Genomic DNA, 23,038 nt, shown 5'->3' on the forward strand with positions numbered 1-23,038 from the left:
AATCCTAGAAATTAAATGTTACTGGACATGGACATGTTCAAATCGTGATAAGAAGTTGAAACGGTCAAAACAAAGAGACGCGCACTCATCAAAAAAGCACGTGAGATTATACTCGTATAATCTACTGAATCGATCCAGGGATAGTCAGCTCAAACTAGTAAGAGTTGATTCTATTTTTCCCGCGATCTACTTTACTAACAAGGGTTAGGAAGAGTCTGCTTCAACCAGTAAAAGTTGAATTAAATTTGCCAAATCAACTCTTACTGTACGTTTTAGTTGGAGTTTATAAATTTATTGACATATTCTGGGACCAAAAATAGTTCGATTGAACTAACTAACTTACCTTAGTACAAATGTGCACATAAAAAAAAGTTACAGCCCTTTGAAGTTACAAAATGAAAATCGATTTTTCCAATATATCGAAAACTATTAGAGATCTTTTATTGAAAATAGACATGTGGCATTTTTATGGTAGTAGTATCTTTAGAAAAAAATTATAGTGAAATTTGGACACCCCATAAAAATTTTATGGGGGTTTTGTTCCTTTAAACCCCCCCCCCAAACTTTTGTGTACGTTCCAATTTAATTATTATTGTAGTACCATCAGTTAAACACAATATTTTAAAAACTTTTTTGCCTCTCAGTACTTTTTCGAAAAGTCAGTTTTTATCGAGATATTTTTAATATTTGTCAAATCCACCACATATTTGTATATGGCCCAGTTACCCCAGGCTGTGGGTGAAAAAACGTGATATAATTCAGGAATTTTTGAAACCTATCAGGTGTTGTAAAGGACCATGCGAGGAATAATTTCTACTAAAATGTGACCAAAAATATTGTGAGCTTTTTTTGTTATTGCGATTTTCATTTGTTAAATTTGCAATTTTTAAAGATTTTTAAGTTATAGGTCTGGATCCCGCGTATGAAAAAAAAGTTGATTAATAGCAAGCTGAAAATTTATTAATAGCTTAAGGGTGTCTAGTCGGATAAACTTTGATATATGGGAACACTGGTACAGGGGCAGTTTTAATTGTGGAACAGTTTAAAAATTTGGAACGGTCACACCACGAAAACGGCACATTTATTTTGTCCGACAGAACAAACTTAAACTCTTCGAAGAGAGATTAAACTCTCATGCAAAAATCAGACTGCTATTTATCACCAAATGGGAGTTTTAATGAGTGGAACATGTAGAATATGTTATATGACAGGAATTATGACAGGTGATAAATAGCAGTCTGATCTTTGCATGAGAGTTTATTCTCTGTTCGGAGAGTTTAAGTCTGTTCTGTCGGACAAAATAAATGTGCCGTTTTCGTGGTGTGACCGTTCCAAATTTTTAACCTGTTCCACAATTAAAACTGCCCCTGTTCCAGTGTTCCCATATATCAAAGTTTATCCGACTAGACACCCTTAAGCTATTTACAAATTTTCAGCTTGCTATTAATCAACTTTTTTTTCATACGCGGGATCCAGACCTATTATAAGGATATTGATTCTAGAGAAAAACTTTTTAATAGAAAGTTGTAGTAAATTAAAAAACCTACAATTTGAGCTATGGTAAGTTTAATTTCGTTTATTGGTTATTGCAGAACTGCCCGCGAAATGTCCAAAGTGGCCGTTTTTTACAATTTCGTTATTTATTGTACAAATAATTTTTTTTTATTTTTTAAAGCTTTAAAATAAAGATCTTTCAATTCCAAACATAAAAAAATATTGTAAGGCCGGTTTAACGAATTTGTTGCTTAGATATTATAAATTGTTTATCCCAAGAGGTCAAATGTCGAAGGCTATAACTTTAAAAAAAACTCGTAGAGAGTTGGTGAAATATCCAATCTACTTCTAAAGAGTTATATTTTCATATTCTGATGTAAATAAATGCGTAAAATATTTTTAAACCTCTAATTTTTGGGTATGAAAATAAGGGGGCCAATTTCGTTATAAACATTTAGAGCTGAATCGGCCCTGTACATCTTATAAGTTTTTAACTTACAGATTATTGTTGCTGATGACGAAACGAAGATTTATAAAAAAATAAAAATTTTCTACAACTAACTGAAGCCGAGATAATTGTTTCTTTTTTCTTAAATCGTAGTGCCTTTATGTAAAACAATTAAGAAATGATTTTACAGTCATTGACTAAAGAAAGACTTATATTATCTTAAAATAAAAATTATTATAAAATATAGTTACATATAATTATTAAAAATTATTTTTAAAATCGGTGCTTTTGCAAGCGGCCGAATTTTGCAAATCGCCCGGCTCGCTTCAAATCCGCGCGCTCTGAAAATTTGTACGTAACTTGTATTAAATTTTGACCGAAAACAATTTAATAGTATTACCATTATAATATACAGTCTATTTACCAATGTACTTGTTTTTCTTGATAAACTTTTATATGTGAAATCTCATTTCTGAAGAAATAATATTACAAAAATGATACATATATATGAAATATATAACCATTGATTAATAAATATAAATGACCCTATATTTGTTAATCAATGATATAACTATAATTTTAATTTTTTCCTTGTTATATAAATATAATAATAATAATGTTACTTCTTATTAGACAATTTAAAACTTTTTCTTCTTGTAGTGACTATCCGTTTTGGATGTTCCCGACCATCATGGCAATTTGGCAAACCCCATTTGGAAACTGAGAACCAGGAAGGCGATGAATTACCTTGCTAGAAAATTTACGTACGTCGTTCAACACAACAACTACAAATCTTTTTAGAGCAGCAGTACCGATTTAGTGAGCAAGTACAGATTGCCATGATGGTCGCCAACATCCAAAACGGATAGTCACTGCAAGAAGAAAAAGTTTTATATTGTATAATAAGAAGTACCATTATTATTATTATATTTATAAAACAACGAAAAAATTAAAAATATAGTTATATATTTCATATAATATATCATTTTTGTAATATTATTTCTTCAGAAATGAGATTTCACATATAAAAGTTTATCAAGAAAAACAAATACAGTGGTAAATAGACTGTATATTATAATGGTAATATTATTAAATTGTTTTCGGTCAAAATTTAATACAAGTTACGTAAAAATTTGCCGAGCGCGCGGATTTGCAAAATTCGGCCGCTCGCAAAAGCACCGATTTTAAAAATAATTTTTAATAATTAAATGTAACTATATTTTATAATAATTTTTATTTTAAGATAACATAAGTCTTTCTTTAGTAAATGACTGTAAAATAATTTTTTAATTGTTATAAATAAAGGCACTACGATTTAAGAAAAAAGAAACAATTATCTCGGATCCAGTTGGTTGCAGAAATTTTTTATTTTTTTATAAATCTTCGTTTCGTCTTCAGCAACAATAATATGTAAGTTAGAAACTCATACGATGTACAGGGCGGCTTCAGCTCTAAATGTTTATAACGAAATTTGCCCCCTTATTTTCAAACCCAACATTTAGCTCGGCTTCAGTTGATCGTAGAAATTTTTAATTTTTTTATAAATCTTCGATTCTTCTTCAGCAACAATAGTCTGTAAGTTAAAAACTTATAGGATGTACAGGGCCGCTTCAGCTCTAAATGTTTATAACGAAATTTGCCCCCTTATTTTAAAACCAAAAAATTAAAGGTTTAAAAATGTTTTATGCATTTATTTACATCAAAATATGAAAACATAACTCCTTAGAAGGAGATTGGATGTTTCACCAACTCTCTACGATTTTTTTTTCAAAAAGTTATAGCCTTCGACATTTGACATCTTGGGATAAACAATTTATAATATCTAAGCAACAAATTCGTTAATCCGGCCTTACAATTTTTTTTTGTGTTTGGAATTGAAAGATCTTTATTTTAAAGCTTTAAAAAATAAAAAAAATATTTGTACAATAAATAACGCAATTGTAAAAAACGGCCATTTTGGACCTTTCGCAGGCTGTTTTGCAATAACCAAAAAACGAAATTAAACTTACCATAGTTCAAATTATAGGTTTTTTAATTTAATACAACTTTCTATAAAAAAGTTTTTCTCTAGAATCAATATCCTAAGCTGCAAAATTAAAAATCTTTAAACATTGCAAATTTAACAAATGAAAATCGCAATAACAAAAAAAGCTCACAATATTTTTGGTCACATTTTAGTAGAAGTTATTCCTGGCATCGTCCTTTACAACACCTGATAGGTTTCAAAAATTCCTGAATTATATCCTGAAATCGACCTATTTTTCACCCATAGCCTGGAGTAAGTACGATTATGGAGACTTGGTAATAATATGAAAATTTATTTTTGATTTACATTTTTATAAAATAAGTATATTTGTAGGTATATTGTAGGTATATTTTGAACCATATTAAAAAAGAAGTAATATCTCGATAAAAGTGCCTTCTCGAAAAAATACAAAGAGACAAAAAAGTTTTAAAAACACTGTGTTTAACTAATGGTACCGCAGTAAAAGTTTAATTGGAACATACACAAACATTTGGGGGGTTTAAAGGAACAAAACCCCCATAAAAATTGTATGTTAACATATTAAAAAAGAAGCCGCAACTCGATAAAAACTGCCTTATCGAAAAAATACTAAGAGGTAAAAAGTTTTAGAAATATTGAATTTAACTAATGGTACCACAATAATAATTTAATTGGATCGTACACAAACGTTGGGGGGGGGGGGGGGTTAAGGGAACAAAACCCCCATAAAATTTTTATGGGGTGCACAAATTTCACTATAATTCTTTTTTAAGATGTTCCTGCCATAAGAATGCCACATGTCCATTTTCAATAAAAAATCTCTATTATTTTTGGATATATTCGAAAAAATCGATTTTCATTTTGTAACTTCAAAGGTAAATTAGGTTCATTCGAACTATTTTTGGTCTCAGAATATGTGATTTAATTTATGACCTGTATTTTCGTTGCACCCTGTACATACAAACTAGTTCATAGAAAGCTTTTACTTCTCAAATTTGACATGTGTAATGTTGGTTGCCTATACACTAGGACATTATAGACGATGTCTGTCTGGTTCGACATTTCCCGTCCCGTCGAACTTTCAAACAACGGGCGCTGAACTTTACCGGGTAGCCGGCTGTGTTTTGAAATATTGAATGCACCGAATGCCAGTTTATCGCGAACTTTAGAGCCAAAGAGACGTTGAGGCCATCGGGCATCTTGTTTACGTGTTTCTACAAGTCTGGAAAACTGGTTTTCGCGACTGAAATAAGATAATGTGACATAAAATAACATTCATTTTGATTTTTCTGTGTCAGTGCCGATTTTCTAATAGTTAGAACGATGTTTGGAGGGATTTTTGCATTGTTTATGTGCCTCTTTGGTAAGTAGATTTGTATTGTGATTGTGAACACTCTAATTTTATATACACTTGTATTTGTACAAATTTTAGACTTAAATCTATATCATTTATTGATTATAGTGAATTTAGGTATATTCTTAAGACATAGGTATTAGGTATATCAAAAATTTATAAAAATTCTACCTGCGTTCCTACCTCAACCTTAGCCACTTTGCCCTTATTAATGATACATCTTGTTTTTGCCATTTTGTACCTAAGCACCCAAACCTCCGTGTAATATGTGGAGACCATAATTACGGCTAAAAAATGTTTTATTCAAATAAAACAAAAGTTGTCTCAAAATTATGTACCAATTGTGCAAATTTTTATTTTGTTGTCTTACTTTTTAACACACAACATTAGAATTATTAGGATTCTACCTAAATATTTCTTGAAGTACAATTAGGCCTGGATACCGCGTACCAAAAAAGGTAATTAATAGCAAGGTGAGAATTTGTTAATAGCTTAACGGTGTCTAGTCGGACAAACTTTGATGTACGGGAACACTGGAACAAGGGATGTTTTAATTGTTGAACAGGCTGCAGGTTTGGAACGTCAGATTACGAAAACGTCCTATGTATTTTGTCGGACAGAACTTCCAATTGATTTGTTACCCTTTCATTAAACTCTCATGCAAAAATCAGATTGCTATTTATAGGTCTGGATCCCGCGTATGAAAAAAAAGTTGATTAATAGCAAGCTGAAAATTTGTTAATAGCTTAAGAGTGTCTATACTCCGTCTACCGAAGAGACGGAGTAATCACTTGAATAAATCACAATATTTCTTCAAAATATCTTAACTCACGCCCTTGTACACAATATCGATAACACCAATACCGAATACCTTGCTATCGGTATTGTGTAAAAGGGCGTAAGTTAAGGTATTTTGAAGAAATATTGTGATTTTGTTCACGCGATTACTCCGTCAGTTCGGTACACGGAGTATAGTCGGACAAACTTTGATATATGGGAACACTGGAACAGGGGAAGTTTTAATTGTGGAACAGGTTAAAAATTTGGAACGGTCAGACCACGAAAACAGCACATGTATTTTGTCCGACAGAACAGACTTAAAGTCTCATACAAAAATCAGACAGCTATTTATCACCAAATGGGCGTTTTAATGAGTGGAACATGTAGAATATTATGTCAAATGACAGGAATTATGACAGGTGATAAATAGCAGTCTGATTTTTGCATGAGAGTTTAATGTCTGTTCGGAGAGTTTAAGTCTGTTCTGTCGGACACAATAAATGTGCAGTTTTCGTGGTCTGATCGTTCCAAATTTTTAACCTGTTCCACAATTAAAACTGCCCCTGTTCCAGTGTTCCCGTATATCAAAGTTTATCGGACTAAATAGACACCCTTACGCTATTAACAAATTTTCAGCTTGCTATTAATCAGCTTTTTTTTCATACGCGGGATCCAGACCTATTACCACATAATGCTTGTCATTTGACATGTTTTACGTATCTGACTTATTAGTCCTGTCGCCAGTGGGGGTACAACGGCCTCCTTTATTCAGATGGACTTACCCAAGTTTTTTTCATGTATTTTGACCCGTAGAACACGATTTTTTTGGGTAACAGTCGATCCGGATGTCGATAAGATAGTTTTTTTTCTCTGATTCTGGCTTTGGTTTAGAACTAGAACCTTTAGCTACGTAATTGTATAACTTATCACTAAGTAAGAGGAGTAATGTGTAGTGTGTGTGTTGAGTAAGTGTCTTGTTACTTTACTTTGCAAAGTCGACATCATTGTCTTTGCAAAGAGACACTAATTGTTTCCGAACGTCTGCGGTCCCTCCGAAGATTGTTATAAACAAAGAAATTGAGGAATCACAGAACAGCGATTTTTCGCAAAACAAAACATTTTTTTGTATTTTTTCGGCCATTCTAAGCAAAAAATGTTTTTACAAGTTTTTTCGTAGGATGCATAGTTTTCGACATAAACGCGGTTGGACTTTCAAAAAATCGAAAAATCGCAATTTTTGAACCCGAATTACTTTTGATCAAAAAATAAAATAGCAATTCTGCTTACCGCATTTGAAAGTCCAAGTCAAATTCTATCGGTTTTGATTATTTTCATTGCAAAAATTAATTTTTTTATTGTTAAAGCTATAAACACATAGTGCTTGAATGATATTTTCAATGCATTTCTCATTTGAAATCGAACGAGTAGGCGCGCATACAGATAATTTCTACGTACATTACGCACATTAAAACGCATGCATTGGGCACGGGAAACACTATGTATTTATAGCTTTGTTTAACAATAAAAAATAATAATTTTTAGCAATGCAAATAATCAAAATCGATATAATTTTACTTGAACTTTCAAATTCAGTAAGCAGAATTGCTATTTTATCTTTTAATCAAAAGTTATTGGGGTTCAAAATTTTTTTGAAAGTTCAACCACGTTTATCTCGAAAACTATGCATCCTACAAAAACTTGTTAGACCATTTTTTGCTGAGAATCACCCAAAAAATACAAAAAAATGTTTTGTTTTGCGAAAAATCGCTGTTATGTAATTCCTCAAGTTCTTTCTTTATAACTATCTTACCGACATCCGGATCAACTGTTTACCAAAAAATTCGTGTTGTTCTACGGGTCAAAATATATAAAAAAACTTAGGTAAGTCCATCTAAATTAAGGAGGCGGTTGTACCCCCCCTGGCGACAGGACTATATTAAAATAACTAATATATTTGTCGGACAAACATTTTTTCATATATTATAATATGTATAAAGTTTGCTATAAGGCTTTTTATCGATTGTCATTTGTTTCGAGCTTCTGTCGTCTAATATTAATATATCCACGTCATACTATTGATATATACCAATGATACAAACCAAAGACGTATGACGTAGATATATTAATATTAGACGACACATGACAGAAGCTCGAAAGAAATGACTGAATGAAAAGCCCTATTGAATAAACTTAAAAACAATCTGTTCGTTTTCACAATCATAAACTTGTCAAGCTGACACGTTCCACAATTATTAAAATCATGTTTCACAATTAAAATTTCCCCTGTTCCAGTGTTCCCATATATCAAAGTTTGTCCGACTAGACACCGTTAAGCTATTAACAAATTTTCAGCTCGCTATTAATCAAATTTTTATTGGTACGCGCCGCGGGATCCAGGCCTAAATTCTTATATTTTTGTGGATTTTCTGTTAAAGAATTTAAAATTACGAATACATTTTATCGGTGTTTCTAGAGTTTTTTGATGTAGGTACTATTTGCATCGTTTTAGTAATTTGTTCATTCAAAATTTTACGGAAAACGATTATAACTCAGTTCATTAACTTTGTAGACGTTTATAGATACTATATTTTCTGGTGTTTGTTTTCAATATCTATGTAGTTGTAATTCTTGTAAATACAAGAAATATCAAGAGTTCTTTGATACCATTGACATTGCCCATTGCTTTGTTTCCTTTCATAGTCAAAATTTTTCAAGCTACCTGGGAGTTTCATGTTGTTTATTATTCCTTTTTGAAAAAGATGGTGTCAACAAGTATTTAGGTACCTACCTAATAAAGGTGATTTTACAGAAGGCCAACACAAGAGTAGATACAGCCATAGCTAAATTTATTATTTGTCATAGATACTGGGTGTATTTATTTATTGGGTATGGTACAGAATACAGATTACCAAAAAAATTATTTAGAAAAAACGTAGGTAATGATATTCGTCAGTCTTTTGGAAATATGCTCAATTCTACAGGGTGATTAATAACTAAAGGGTGATTCATTTAGAGGTACTTTTTTTGGTGAGGATTTGTTGGGAGATCGTGCATGAATGGTATCACCTAAAGCTGCTTTCTTATTCAGTATTGTTTGACATTTCATCCTAGAAAGACTTAACTCGGCACAACGTCTAGAAATTATTTAGCTGTATTACGAAAATAGGCGTCCAATGAGGAAACTGTTTCGTGCGCTTAGAGCAAAAAAAAATATTTTCCGATGAGCCCGTTTTTGGCTTAATGAGGACGTGAATAAACAAAATGCCCGTATTTGGGTTGATGAGCAGCCCAAAGAGGTTCAAGAGTTGCCAATACATTCAGAAAAAAACCACTGTTTGATGTGGTTTATGGGCCGGTGTCATCGTCGGTCCATGTCTTGGACCGGCCAGAATGTTAATGTGAATGGAGACCATTATCGCGCCATGATAACGGACTATTTGGTACCAGAAATTGAAGTTCGTAGTTTAAGTGACATTTGGTTCCAAAAATATGGCGACAACTTTTTTTTATTTTTATTTATTTATTTATTATTTATACATATGACCTGGCCTCTAGTGACTAATCCAGGTCGTTTTTTCCTGATGGGATTACAGATATTTTCTTTTTATATTTTTACATTTTTTACTCGACTATTAAATCTATTTTTACAATTAACAATTTGCCATAATCTATTAATTACGTTTAACAAACAAATTTAAATAAACAATTTAAAATATTTTTGGTACTATCAACTCCCTTCTAAGTTATAAAGACAGTCCCTCTATTTTCAGAAGAGAGTTGGTAGTTTTTTTTTTTTTTTTTTTTTTTTTTTTTTTAATTTCATGAATTATGTATTGAATTATTATTTTATTTATTTATTTTATATTGAATTATTATTATTATAATTGTAAATATCTATTTTTGAATTTATATTTTATTTTATTTATTTTAACTTTATCTTACTTAACTTCATCAGGGTTGGATTATTGGTTGTCTTCTTCTATTATTATAGATTTCTTGTTGTTTTTTAGATATTATTTGTGTGAGATTGTTTAATATTTCAAAATATTCTTCATTTTGTAATATATCTCTTATTTCAATTCTTTCTAATCTTCTTCTCATTTCTCTATGTTCTTCATTTTCTATAGTATTTTGACAATGTAACACTATATGTTCTGGTGTACCTAGTTCTCCACATTCACAATATGCATCATCTTTTAAGTTAAATCTTTCCAAATATGTTGGGTACGGTCCATGTCCTGTTAAAAAGTGTATTAAACCTTGTTTTGGATTAAAATAATTTGGAATGTTTTCTAATATTGGTATAAAATTGTATAAACGTCTAGATTTTGTTGAATTTTCCCATTCATTTTGTCTTTTTCTATTTATTATTTCTTTTAATTCTCTTTTATTTCTTATATCTAATCCTATTATTTGTACATATTATTTTTTCATATTTTTCTTTTTTTAGCCAATAATTACATGCTCTTTTTTGTGTTTCTAAATGCATTGGCATTACTCCAGTTAAAACTGTGAGTGCCTGTGTTGCAGTTGTTCCAAATGCTCCCGTCATTCTTACAAGAAATCCTCTCTGAGCTCTATTTAATTTTTCTGCGTTTTTTTTATTTATTAATCTATGTGCCCATACACTTGAACCGTACCCTACAATTGATGCAACTATTGTACTTAGGTATATTCTCATCTGTCGGAACGAAATTCTATATTCCTTCTGTGCTAGACTAGCAATGCTATGCATGATCTTTGTTGCCTTTTCACAGACACAATTCATGTGTTTTGTAAATAATTTTTGTTCGTCTATTATAATACCTAAATATCTTGTTTCCATTTTTCTTTTTATTGTTTTCCCTCTAATTTTTATAATTGGATCTCTTTCTAAATTTTCTTTTATTAAACTATATGTTGTTTTTTAATCTGATATTGTTAATTTTACTTTATTCATCCAATCATTTACTCTTATTAATACTTCATTTGATTTATTTTCTAATTCTCTTCTTGAGTTTGCATCTATGATCAACAACAAATCATCTGCATATGCTATGCTTCCAAGCACTTCAGGATCTATAGTCAATTGTTCCAACAGTTCCTCTAGCATTACATCCCAGAACATAGGTCCACAAACTGATCCTTGTGGACATCCTTTTGTGATATGTTTTGTCTTTTTTCCTGTTGGACAGCTTAGGCTTGCATATCGGTCTTGACAGTAGTTTCTGAGACTTCCGTACAGATTCTTTGGACATCTCATTCTTCGAAGTCTTTCAAAGAATGACGGCCACCAAAGATTGTCAAAAGCCCCAGACACGTCTATAAAGATCATTAAAACATACTTTTTTATGCTTTCGTTTACTATTTCAAATACTTTATTTATTGCATCTTCTGTTGATCTACCTTTCCTAAAACCATACTGACCAGGATGTAATCCAATTTCTGTTCTTATTTGATTTAATTTTTTACATAGTAATTTTTCTTGTAATTTTCCCATTGTATTCAATAAACATACCGGTCTATATGATTTCGGTAAGGCAGGATGTATGGCGACAACTGCCATACATCCCGTGAAAGCATGGATTTACTGAGAAAACGGTTCGGTGAGCAATTTATTTCACGCTTCGGACCAGTGACTTGGCCGCCTATAACCTGTGACATCACACGTCTAGTCGTTTTCCTCTGGGGCTACCTCAAGTCCAAAGTCTACCTACATGAATAAACCAGCTACGATTGAGACATTGGACGTGGAGGCCAGTATTACTCGAGTCACTGGTCAAATACCAATCGAAAATCTCGAACGCGTCATCGAGAATTAGATCTTCAGAATGGACCGTCTTGTAAGGAAATGTTGAAGGGTTGGTACACAATTAACCCTTATAGTTCTTATTTAAATAATTAGTACTTCATCTGCTAACTACATACTTTATTTATGTCTTCGAAGTTTATTATAAACAATAATATTAAATCAGCCGAGGCATGTCGCAATTCTTCGTACAATAATATAATTGATTCCTCCTATGTTTTGTCGTATATTTTATATTTAATTGTTAATCACAACAAAACACGTCTCCTCAGTTCACTTGCGGCCAATGTCACTCCGATAGTGCACATCTGCTAAGGTTATTTAAAATTGAATAGAAACAGACTGTTTGACTTGTACACACTTCTATATAAATCAAAACGGGAACTAGTGTATGTTTTCAAAAGACTGATAGTGTGTAAATAAATTTATTAAAATCAGCTAAGTACTTTCAGCATTTTTAATGCCATCATCAGAGCTATCGTCTTATAATTGTAACTACCTCAAATGAAGAGAAAACTTCGAACAAACACATTCTAATATTAAAATTAACTAATACTAATGCTAATAAAAAAAGTGACTTATGCTCAGAATGACGATTATACTGAATTAAAATAAAGCAATTGTTCAGCAATTTAAAATTCACCGATCTCTAATAAAGCAATATCCTAATAAGTATACGGAATAATACAGCGATTAGCGATTATACTCAGCTAGCAATAGCCTATCTCCCTATGTTGTATAATGGATGCAGATTTTTTCTGGTAAATAATTTGCATTTTCTTTATTACGCCACATAGTTATTGCACAGTCCTCGTATGACCCAATGTTATATATTTTGCAACGTCTTCTTCAAGATTTCTCTTACTAACTACTCGTTCGCTGAAGTAAAGTCGAACCGATTTTTAATTTCAGTTAAAGTTTCTTATAAATATAACATTACCTTTTAGAAAACGGGAAAACCGGTTTTTCTTATGGTTTGCAGTCTACCTGCAGCTTCTTCTGCCACAGGCAGCAATGATCAAGACGATATTAACATGATTATACGTCCAGGCCTATGATTAATGGACTAATGTGTCTTTAATGCCCGTTCGTCGTGTTTTTTTAATTAATGAAATTACTTAAGTATACTGTAGGGCAATGAAGATTATTTTTTTTTTGTTTTATAAAGAGATCTATGATCTAAGAGAATTGAAATACAAGTGGACAAAACATGATAGAAAAGTAACTCTACTGATACTAAGAAAATTGTTTGTTGGAGACGTAGATACAATGTTGTTACCTCAGAATTATTTTTAAATTTGCAGAATGTAAACCAAAATTTTATGTAGACGAAACTTGAGTGAATTAAAGGCCCGAAATTGTGGTATAAACGGTAAACCAAGCAATAAACTCAGCGGGGGTTTAGAAGCTTTGAACTTATAAAAGGACCATGCTAAGTCAAAGGACCGTACGAATTTTATACGAGATATCCCAATTTACATAGAAAATTTTGAGTTATACTAAATATTTATTTAGATACAGCTATGTAAATACATACCCATACGACCTATGTATTTTTTTATATAGTTTCTAGTCACCTGGTATAATATGTTGTCATGTTTAAATTAACTTTAATAATATTTGCTATTGGAAATCAGAATCAATACTCTTTATACATATCTCTCTTATTTAAAATAAACAGTTTCTTTAGTTTATTTGTCTAATGCTTCCTATTCGTAACATCTGTAAGTATGTATTCGCTATGTTTTAATTTGAGTGCAAACTCTTGTACTCAAATCCGCTATCATATCGTTAAAAAATAATTCTAAATAACAGATAGACCAGTAAGGATCTGTTTTTAGGTGGATGTGAGAGGTGGCATTCAGATTTTTGCGGATAAAGTTAGGTGACATATTCAGTAATAATAATTGATTTATGCTCCTTCTCAAAATATGCCCGGAACATTAATAAAAAAATTCAAATATTTAAAAATTTCGAATAACATCGATTTTTTTCTACTTTTTTTGTTTATAACTTTAAAACGATTCATTTTGGAACAAAGTCGTATAGAAATAAAACAAAGATAATTAAATTTTCTATCAGATGCGATTGGTTAAAAATGTCTTAATTTATCACCCTTGCTGCAAAATAGCAATAAATATAAAATAAGGGGGAAAAACAAGCCTGTCCTTATTCAATGATTTTCCATCACTTAGGTTGGATCACTTGGAATCTTCCTCATTCGCTTAGAAAATTTTTGTAATGTGCTAAAACTGTACACCAAATTTCATTAAAATTGACTTTTTTGAATAATAATTTTGCAATCTAAAATTTTTTTAGAGTGAAAGAAATAAATTGGCTTATAGGTAGAAAATCTCGACTCTCAATTGAGAACAAACTGCTGATTTATAAAACAGTCATCAAACCTATATGGACGTACGGTATAGAACTATGGAGTTGTGCCAGCAAATCAAACACAAAAATTATCCAAAGAACTCAATCAAAAATTCTACGCACCATCGCAAATGCCCCGTGGTACATTTCCAACCAAACCCTTCATACAGACCTAAACATCCCGTTAGTCAGCACAGTAATTCAAGAAAGAGCCAACAGACATCACGAGAAATTGGAAGACCACCCCAACCAATTAATATTACCATTACTGCAGCCACTAAACAACAGAAGATTGCGAAGATTATGGCCCATAGATCTTCGCTGAAACTGAGGTGAAACCGCTGGGTGATGTACCTCATAACGCCATTTTAGTGTACAATAATACATTGATATATGTTATTGTACTTGTTATCAAATTAGCTTATAGAATATGTAATTCTGATTGCTAATAAATGCTTACAAAAAAAAAAAAAAAAAAAAAAAAAAAAAAATTAAAATTTTTTAAAATCTTGCACAACAAAAACTAGAACATACAAAGATTTGTCAATTTTTTTACATATACAGAAGCACTCCACCTATCTAATGCACTTTACAGAATTGAAATCGGATTATTTAAGCAGCCTCAGCAATGTTTTAAAGTTATAAACAATTTTTTGGCTTATAAACAAATTAGTGCTGTGGCCAGGAGGGGGTGCTACGGGCTCGTTTATTTAGATGGACTTACCCAAGATTTTTATGTATTTGTTTTGACCCGTAGAACACGATTTTTTTGGGTAACAGTTGATCCGGATGTCGATAAGATTGTTATAAACAAAAAGAACTTGAGGAATTACATAACATCGATTTTTCGCAAAATAAAACATTTTTTTTGTATTTCTTGGGTAATTCTAAGCAAAAAATGTTCTTACAAGTTTTTTCGTAGGATGCATAGTTTTCGAGATAAACGCAGTGGAACTTTCAAAAAATCGAAAAATTGCAATTTTTGAACGCGAATTACTTTTGATTAAAAAATAAAATAGCAATTCTGCTGACAGCATTTGAAAATTTAAGTCAAATTATACCGGTTTTAATTACATATTTGCATTGCTAAAAATTATTTTTTTTATTATTAAACAAAGCTATTTGTTTATAAGCCAAAAAATTGTTTATAAGTTTAAAACATTGTTGATGCCCCTTAAATAATCCGATTTTAATTCTGTAAAGTGTATTAGATAGGTAGAGCACCTCTTTATATGTAACAAAATTAGCCAACTTCTAAATAGTCTACTTTTTGTTCAGAAAGATTTTAAAAAATTTGAACTTTTTTAAGAACATTTAGATTGCAAAATTTAATATGCAAAATCTATTATGTAGATTTTAATAAAATTTGGTACACGGTTTAAGTATGTTACAAATAATTTCCTAAGCGAATTACTAAGGTTCTAAGTGCCACCAAAGTGGTTAAAAACATTGAATAACAACAGGCGTATTTTGCCCCCTTATTTTGTATTTATTGCTATATTGCAGAAAAGGTAATATGTTAAGACATTTTTGACCAGTCGTATATCATACAAAATTCAATTATCTTTATTTATTTCTATACGACTTTGTTCCAAAACGAATCGTTAAAATAAAAGTTATAAATAAGCAAAGAAAGCAGAAAAAAATCGATGTTTTTCGAAATTTTTAAATATTTTAATCTTTTTATTAATATTCCGGGCATATTTGAGAAGGAGCATAAGTCAATTATTATTACTGAAGGTGTCACCTAACTTTATCTGCAAAAATCCGAATGCCACCTCTCACATCCAAAAATAGACGTTTTTTCACAGATCCTTACTGGTCTAAGAGTCTATTAATTTTAGTTTTAGAAACAACAGTTCAGTTGAGTTACCTATAGACTTGAGATGAGTCAGTCGAGTATTACTTTGTTAACATATGTAGTGTAGTTTTCTTTCTAATAAAATGATACATGTCAGTTGTTCAGTTTTATTCTAATATTAAGTGATAGTCCGGAGAAGAAAGGACCACAATGTGTGACTGTGAGGTCAGTGTCACTATCACCAGTGGCGGCTCGTGATTTTTACAATAAGGGAGGCTATACCTAACTGTAAAATATCTAGACAAATTTGCACTAGCAAAATGCAAAAAAATGCGCCAAAAAATGTAATTTAAGGCCCCATCTTTTGACCATTTTTTATTTACATTTCATAATATCATCCTAATTCATAATTTCATGATATCATCATTTTAAAAATAGTTAGTCTAATAGTAAAAGTTTAATACCAAAGTTTGTGTCGTTTATTTGTTAACAATTCCATCTATTTGTAAATAGATCCCTATGCATATCAAAATAAATACAGATTTGAAGTTTTGCAGTCCATACATAATGAAGCTTCAAATTTTTTAAGATACTCAACTGAATTTTTTTAATTCTAAACGCGGCCTACTGCGAATTCAAAAACACGATAAATTACCGATATTTTGCTTTGAGTTAGAGATATCGGAAAAAGTTATTTGAGCAAGTTGTTCCAAATATTATTATAACCCCACATATCAAATTTCATAACAAAATTCGCACTTTTAGATTTTTCATTATTTTTAGTCAGGACCCTAAAATTCGTTGTCCCGAGACGCACCCAACCACCCAACGGAGCTGAGAAGCTACACTGCCTCCCTTGGTATATCTCCGGGCAGCGTGTGATGGCGCCGTAGATGCCACTGTTAGGAGACCGGGTCTCCTTAAACGCCTGCTGCGCTGCACGGAGCATTAGCAACGGAGACTGTTGGGCTTCCCGGCTCCGTGCTCCGTTCATGCATCTCGGGATAACCCAGGGTCCTGCCTACAATAATATGCAATAAAACTGAGACGCGATCTTGCGTTCTAATGCTAATGCTCCGTACGTATGGATAATTAGTGATAATATGGAATTTACACGTTGTATAATAGCGAGAGTAAGTGTTGTTTTCGCGATTCATGATAAACAAAACAGTATAGAGTGTATAAAAAATTTATGGGGAGGCTGAGCCTCCCTTGCCTCCTCTGACGAGCCGCCACTGACTATCACTGTCATTGCTCAATTAATTACAATACATACTTTACGAAGGTTGTCACTCCATCTTTTGCTCTCTCGTCTGATACTTCTACTTTCGATCGGTGTCCCTCATTTTTCTTATTTGTTTATTCCATTCCTTCTTGTCTATTTAGTGTCCATTTGTTTATACATTGTAGGTTACATTTTCTTTTAATTGTCTTCACTCGTCTTTGATCTCTCAGCGTATTTCCTGCAAATCTCTGCCGTTTCCAGTAATCTTTGTGTTGTGGCCTGTGGGTGTATCGGATTTTGTTTCTTTATAAATTCTTGACTTCAACTCAGTGTTAACCCATTAACGCCCAAGTTTTTTTTTATTTAAAAATCTTGACTTTTAGGGTTAATTTGATGAAAATGTTAATTTAATCCAAAAAAACAAGTTTTTCGGTTTCCTGTCTTTTATTAAAAAAAATATGGTGTTACCATATGGTAACGCTAGGCGCTTAAGGAATTTTTAGGATCGTTGAAACCAATTTTTTTTTTAAATATTTATTTGAGAATATTTTCATCGTTTGGTGTGGTATCCTATTAAACAATTAACACACAAACCAACGTTGCATTTTTTACACATTGTTCGTCCAGATGTTGTACAGAAGCGATCAAAACGAAGATCTGGCAAGTTCTGTCTATGTAGATTAGATCTTCCTGTATATAAGGGACGACTTCCATATCTTGCGAGAACTTGGGCCAATTCTCTCCTAAACGATAGCAAGGATATATTTTTTTTTATATAAATGCCATGAATTATGGACAAAGATTCTAACAGCGCAACCCGTGGGAATGAGAAGACGGGGTAGACCAAAGCTGAAGTGGATGGACGGGGTAACACAGGATGCCGAGAAGATCGGAGTCGGCAACTGGAAAATGCAAGCAAGGGACAGAACAGAATGGCGTAGAAAGCTTGAGAAGGTCGAGGCCCTCTAAGGGCTGTAGCACCAAGATGATGATGATGATGAATTATGGACTGCAACATCCAACAACCATGTTACAATTTGCCAGTACCATTTTTTACTGCAAATTGCTACTCGGTAGGTTGAAACGCCTTGATCCATCCAGTCGGTACCCACCACATTTTGTTGTATTCAGCAATATAGTGAGGCCGACTTACTTGAATGTGGCCTTTTTCTTCATGAGAAAATCTTTTTAACGTGCCCAATGCTGAACCACCACAACTCGTAGATGCTATTGTAACAACAGAGTTATCTTTCCATCGCACCAGTAACACTATCGCTTCTGCTAACAAAAATCCACGACTGAAAAAAAATAAGATTATGACTCCGTAAGCGCCCACCGCAACCATATGGTAACGGCGTACTTTGACTATTCCTACCGAATTCGCTACATTTAATTGTTGATAAAATACAACAATTTATAATAAGTTGGAGTATAATAAACTTAGTTTTTTTTTAAATATGCAAATATAGTTACCAGAAGACTATCAAAAATTGCTTACGCAAAACGGACGTCCATCTTTTTCTATAAATTTAAACCACACTGTCATATGATTATCTCTGGACGGTTGAGGAAAGGCTAAAATACGAATCCGTTACGTTTTATGGGTGCCTGAAGTATTCCTAGAAACGATATAGTCGAGGAAATGAAGCATTGTGGCTCGCAATTTTTTCGTCCAACATGGATTTACTTGAAATTTTCACAGAAGTTAGGGAATAGTCCAAGGATCATTTTCTATATCATGCCGCTGTACGCTAAAACCTTGGGGGTGGTTGCCACCCCATCTCGGGGGCGGGTATTTTTTATTACATTTTAACCATGCAAATCGATGTAAAAAGTAATTCTAAGAAAAAAATGTTTTTCACGTTTTCTTCGTAAAACTGATATTTTTCGAGTTATTCGCGCTTGAAAGTAACTGTTTTTCGACGAAAAAATCAACTTTTTTAGAGGGTTTTTTGAGAATACCTCGAAAAATATGCATTTAATCAAAAAAACTGTAGATATGAAAATTGTATCTTTTAGTAACACAAACCAAATTAGTTTTCTGTAATATCTTTAAGACCAATACAAACCGAGATACGGCATGTTAAAAGTTAGCCTTTTTCGTCAAATGCATAATTTGAAATATTCAAAGTAAAATAACGGAAAAACTTTGCATTTTTTGAGAAAACCTTAAATAATATTATTTTTTCAAGTATATAGTTAGTTTTTTCAAAAATTTATAATTAAAAGTTTCTAGCCTGAAAATTAAGCGACTTATGATCAAAAAAAGGTCGGTACCTGCTTTTCTCTATGAAAAAATCAGTGAAAACAACCCCCTAACTACCCTCCTAATTAAAAATTGGTCTTTACCTTTCTGTAATTCCTTTTATATTTGTATTATCAATACACCCAAGAAGTTTGACCTATTTAAAAGGCCTAATTTTAGAAAAATTAGAGTTTAAAGATAAATTAATTTTTTGGAATTTCCCATTTGTCACCTTTTACTTCAAAATATCTTCGAAAATACTGGAGATACGAAAAAAATGATGGACTACTAAATTGTAGCTTTTTTAATAACTAAAATTCCCTTGTGCATATATTTTCATTATAGTGAACAGTTAGCGAGATATAGCTGTTTAAACCTCTATTTACGAGCAAACACCCCCTTATTCGAGCCTTTTAAACCCACCCTAATTAAAAACTAAGGGATCTTACGAAATTTAGTTTACACAATCTTATAACTCTTCAAACATTCTACAAAGTCGTTTTTGAAAAAACTTTTTATCGCCAAAAATGAAGGAGCTATGTTTATAAAACGAATTTTTTTTCCAAAAATTAGGATAGTCCGCTTATGGATAATTTTCAATGTTTGTACCTATGTATAATCGTGTATAATACCACATAACCGGTTCGTATACTGGAAGATGACTAAAAAACTATTTGTATTTGTACCTACATATTTGTAAATTCGTATTTTTGTGTAAATAAATGTTTTTGTAATTCTTTAATTCTACTTTTTTTCTGTATAAATCTATTAAAATATCTGCTTATAAAAACTGTAATGTTATTAAGGGTGGTTTTTAAAGGTTGAACTATTATGATATTATATCCTAAAGCAGAGGTTCCCAAACTATTTTTTCTCGTAGACCCCTTTAAAAATTTACTGGTTTCGGTGGACCCCCTGCGGCTACATTTTTACCATATTCCCAAAACTCGTCCCAAATGTGAAGATATAACGATGGAAATTGGCGTAACGGGTGAGCTCCAGCCCTAAAATCATCATCATTCATCATCACCCAGCTCTTTGCGTCCACTGCTGGACATAGGCCTCCCTCATTTTTATCCATTTGCTCTATTTTGAGCACTTTGCATCCAATTTCTTGACATTCTCTTGAGATCGTCAGTCCAATGAGTAGGTGGTCTTCCTCTACTTTTTTTTTCTAATCTCGGCCTCCACTCAAGTAATCTCTTCGTCCACCTCGCATCACTGATTCGGGCGACGTGTTCGACCCAGTTCCATTTCAGGGTGGCAATTCGAAAAATTACATCGCTAACTCCTGTTCTCCGTCTTCGAAAATAGTGCTAAATTCGGAGTGATAAAAATAAAGAAAAAATAGTAGGTATATTTTCTTACGATCTATTTATTAAAATGATAATGATAACAGACTTAAAAGAATTAAAATAAAACACTAATAACGTTACGTAACTTTAAATATGCAAAGCAACAATAAAAAAAATCCCAATAATTTTAATGGGAGGGATGTACTTGATGGATTGACAGCAAATTATCAATATTTGGCTTTAGTTTTGTTAGGATTCCTTTTGTTGGTGTTCCTTTTTTTGTCAATAGGTTTGTAACTACACTAAACCTTTTTTCGACAAGGTATGACGAGGGAAACGCTATGAAAAGTTTTCTCGCAATTTCCCAAAGCCCAGGATATTTTTCAGGTATTTCTGCCTGCAGCCAAAATGTTTGATAGCCTTTTTTAAATTGCACCTTCAGCTCTTCATTGGTGCTGAGCTCTAGTAGTTCCTCTTGTAATACCACATCCGCCACTTCCATTTCATCAAATGGATTTATGACCCGTGGTGGTATTTCCATCATCAAAATATCTTCAAATCTGTTTTTGAAGTCATCATGCAGCGCATTTAAATGTTGAACGTATGTCTGAATATCTTCATCAAGACATGCTGTACGTAACAAGCACAGGACTTACACATTGTAAGCACAGGATTGTGGAATCACAATCAGTAGAATTGCATATGCAAGCAATTTGCAGCAAAATAGAATTCTACTCATCGTGGCAGTGGCGGAGTGATTTGGAATTTATTTAAACAAACTTGAATTTTTTATCGTAAAGTATCAATGGAACAAATAATGTTTTAATAGAAGGGACTCAAAAATGTGATTATTAGGCATTAAAATAAGTTTTTTGATTTAGGATGTTTTTGATCAAATTTTAGTGTAGAAAACATTAAAATACTGTTTTTACATTTACCCCCATTCCCAAAATACATGTTCTTCTATTTGGCTAATAATTTGCCCACAGATAGCCAAAACACAGGACTTCAAGTGGTTAAAAGAATTTGTGTAGTTTTACAATATAAGAAAAGTTACATGCAATAATATCTGAGTCAAAATTATATAGTCCAGTCGGGTTAGCATTTGATCTTGCATGTCGAGCTACCCCAGCAAGATTCTATTCTGTTTTGACTGAAATTGTTAAAAATATGGTTTCAATAATTTCTTTTATTATAAATTTTTTGTGCCGTCGATATTTTCCGAGTTATGGGGCGAAAATAGTGACAGTTAGAGCAGAATTATTGAATTATCTCGTTTATTATTAGTTTTTGAACAAAAATATACTTATACAAAAGTGGAAAGAATTAAATTTTATACAATTTTGATTTTTTTCATTTTTTGCTAAAATCAATATTTCAGGTAGTACGTATGCAGTAAAGGCGCGATCATAAGACCTGATTGGTTTGAGAGCAGCGGTTTTTGTTCAATATCTCCTCCATTTTCAACTTTTCGACAAAAATGGTAGAAATTGAAATTGTTCCAAATAAATCGTCTTTACAATAATTACTACATTTTTTTTAACCATTATTTTCATAGGGCCGATATTTTCCGAGTTAATTGTACCTAATTACAGTAGCCGCCTATATTTTTGACACTTTAATTATTCCACGTATTTCTGTTGTGCTGTAAAACTATACAAATTCTTTTAACATTTAAAGTCCTGTGTTTTGGTTATCTGTGGGCAAATTTTCAGTCAAATCGAAAGACACGTATTTTGGGAATGGAGGAGAATGTAAAAAACGGCATTTTAAAGTTTTCTACACTTAAATTCCATCAAAAACTTGTTATATAATCTAAAAATAAACTTTTTAATCAGAATAACTTGTTATAATATATTTTAATGCTATTTTAAGCCCCTACTATTAAAACATTATTTTTTCCCATTGATATTTTACGATAAAAAATGCAAATTTTGTTTAAATAAATACCAAATCACTATAAAGTGTTCGTGGACCCACAATTACAACTTGTGCACCCCCATTTTTATTTCACGCCAACGTAGACCCCCGTTGAGTCCCTCGTGGACCCCTGGGGGTCCACCTGGACCACTTTGGGAACCACTGTCCTAAAGTATAAAACAATCAATATTTAACCAATCAAAACCAAATTTGACCCATGTTAAAGTTTACAATGTTTTTATATAATTTTTGACAATAAGGGGTAGTTTACAACCCTAAAAATAATCAATGCCCTTAAGCATGATATAGA

At 32.0% G+C, this 23,038-nt stretch overlaps 1 protein-coding gene across 1 annotated transcript in view; it reads left to right on the forward strand.

Moving 5' to 3' along the window:
- The first annotated feature begins 5,105 nt into the window (after window positions 1-5,105).
- Window positions 5,106-23,038, forward strand: part of LOC114324916 (tyrosine-protein kinase-like otk) — a 463,747-nt gene continuing 445,814 nt past the window's right edge. Inside the window, exon 1 of the mRNA XM_028272838.2 lies at window positions 5,106-5,310. Within this exon, the coding sequence (XP_028128639.2) occupies window positions 5,271-5,310 (40 nt within the window). The 5' untranslated portion in view covers window positions 5,106-5,270. The remainder of the gene's footprint in view (window positions 5,311-23,038) is intronic.

The sequence above is a fragment of the Diabrotica virgifera genome, chromosome 9 (assembly GCF_917563875.1).
Source record: "Diabrotica virgifera virgifera chromosome 9, PGI_DIABVI_V3a".
Classification (NCBI taxonomy): Eukaryota; Metazoa; Arthropoda; class Insecta; order Coleoptera; family Chrysomelidae; genus Diabrotica; species Diabrotica virgifera.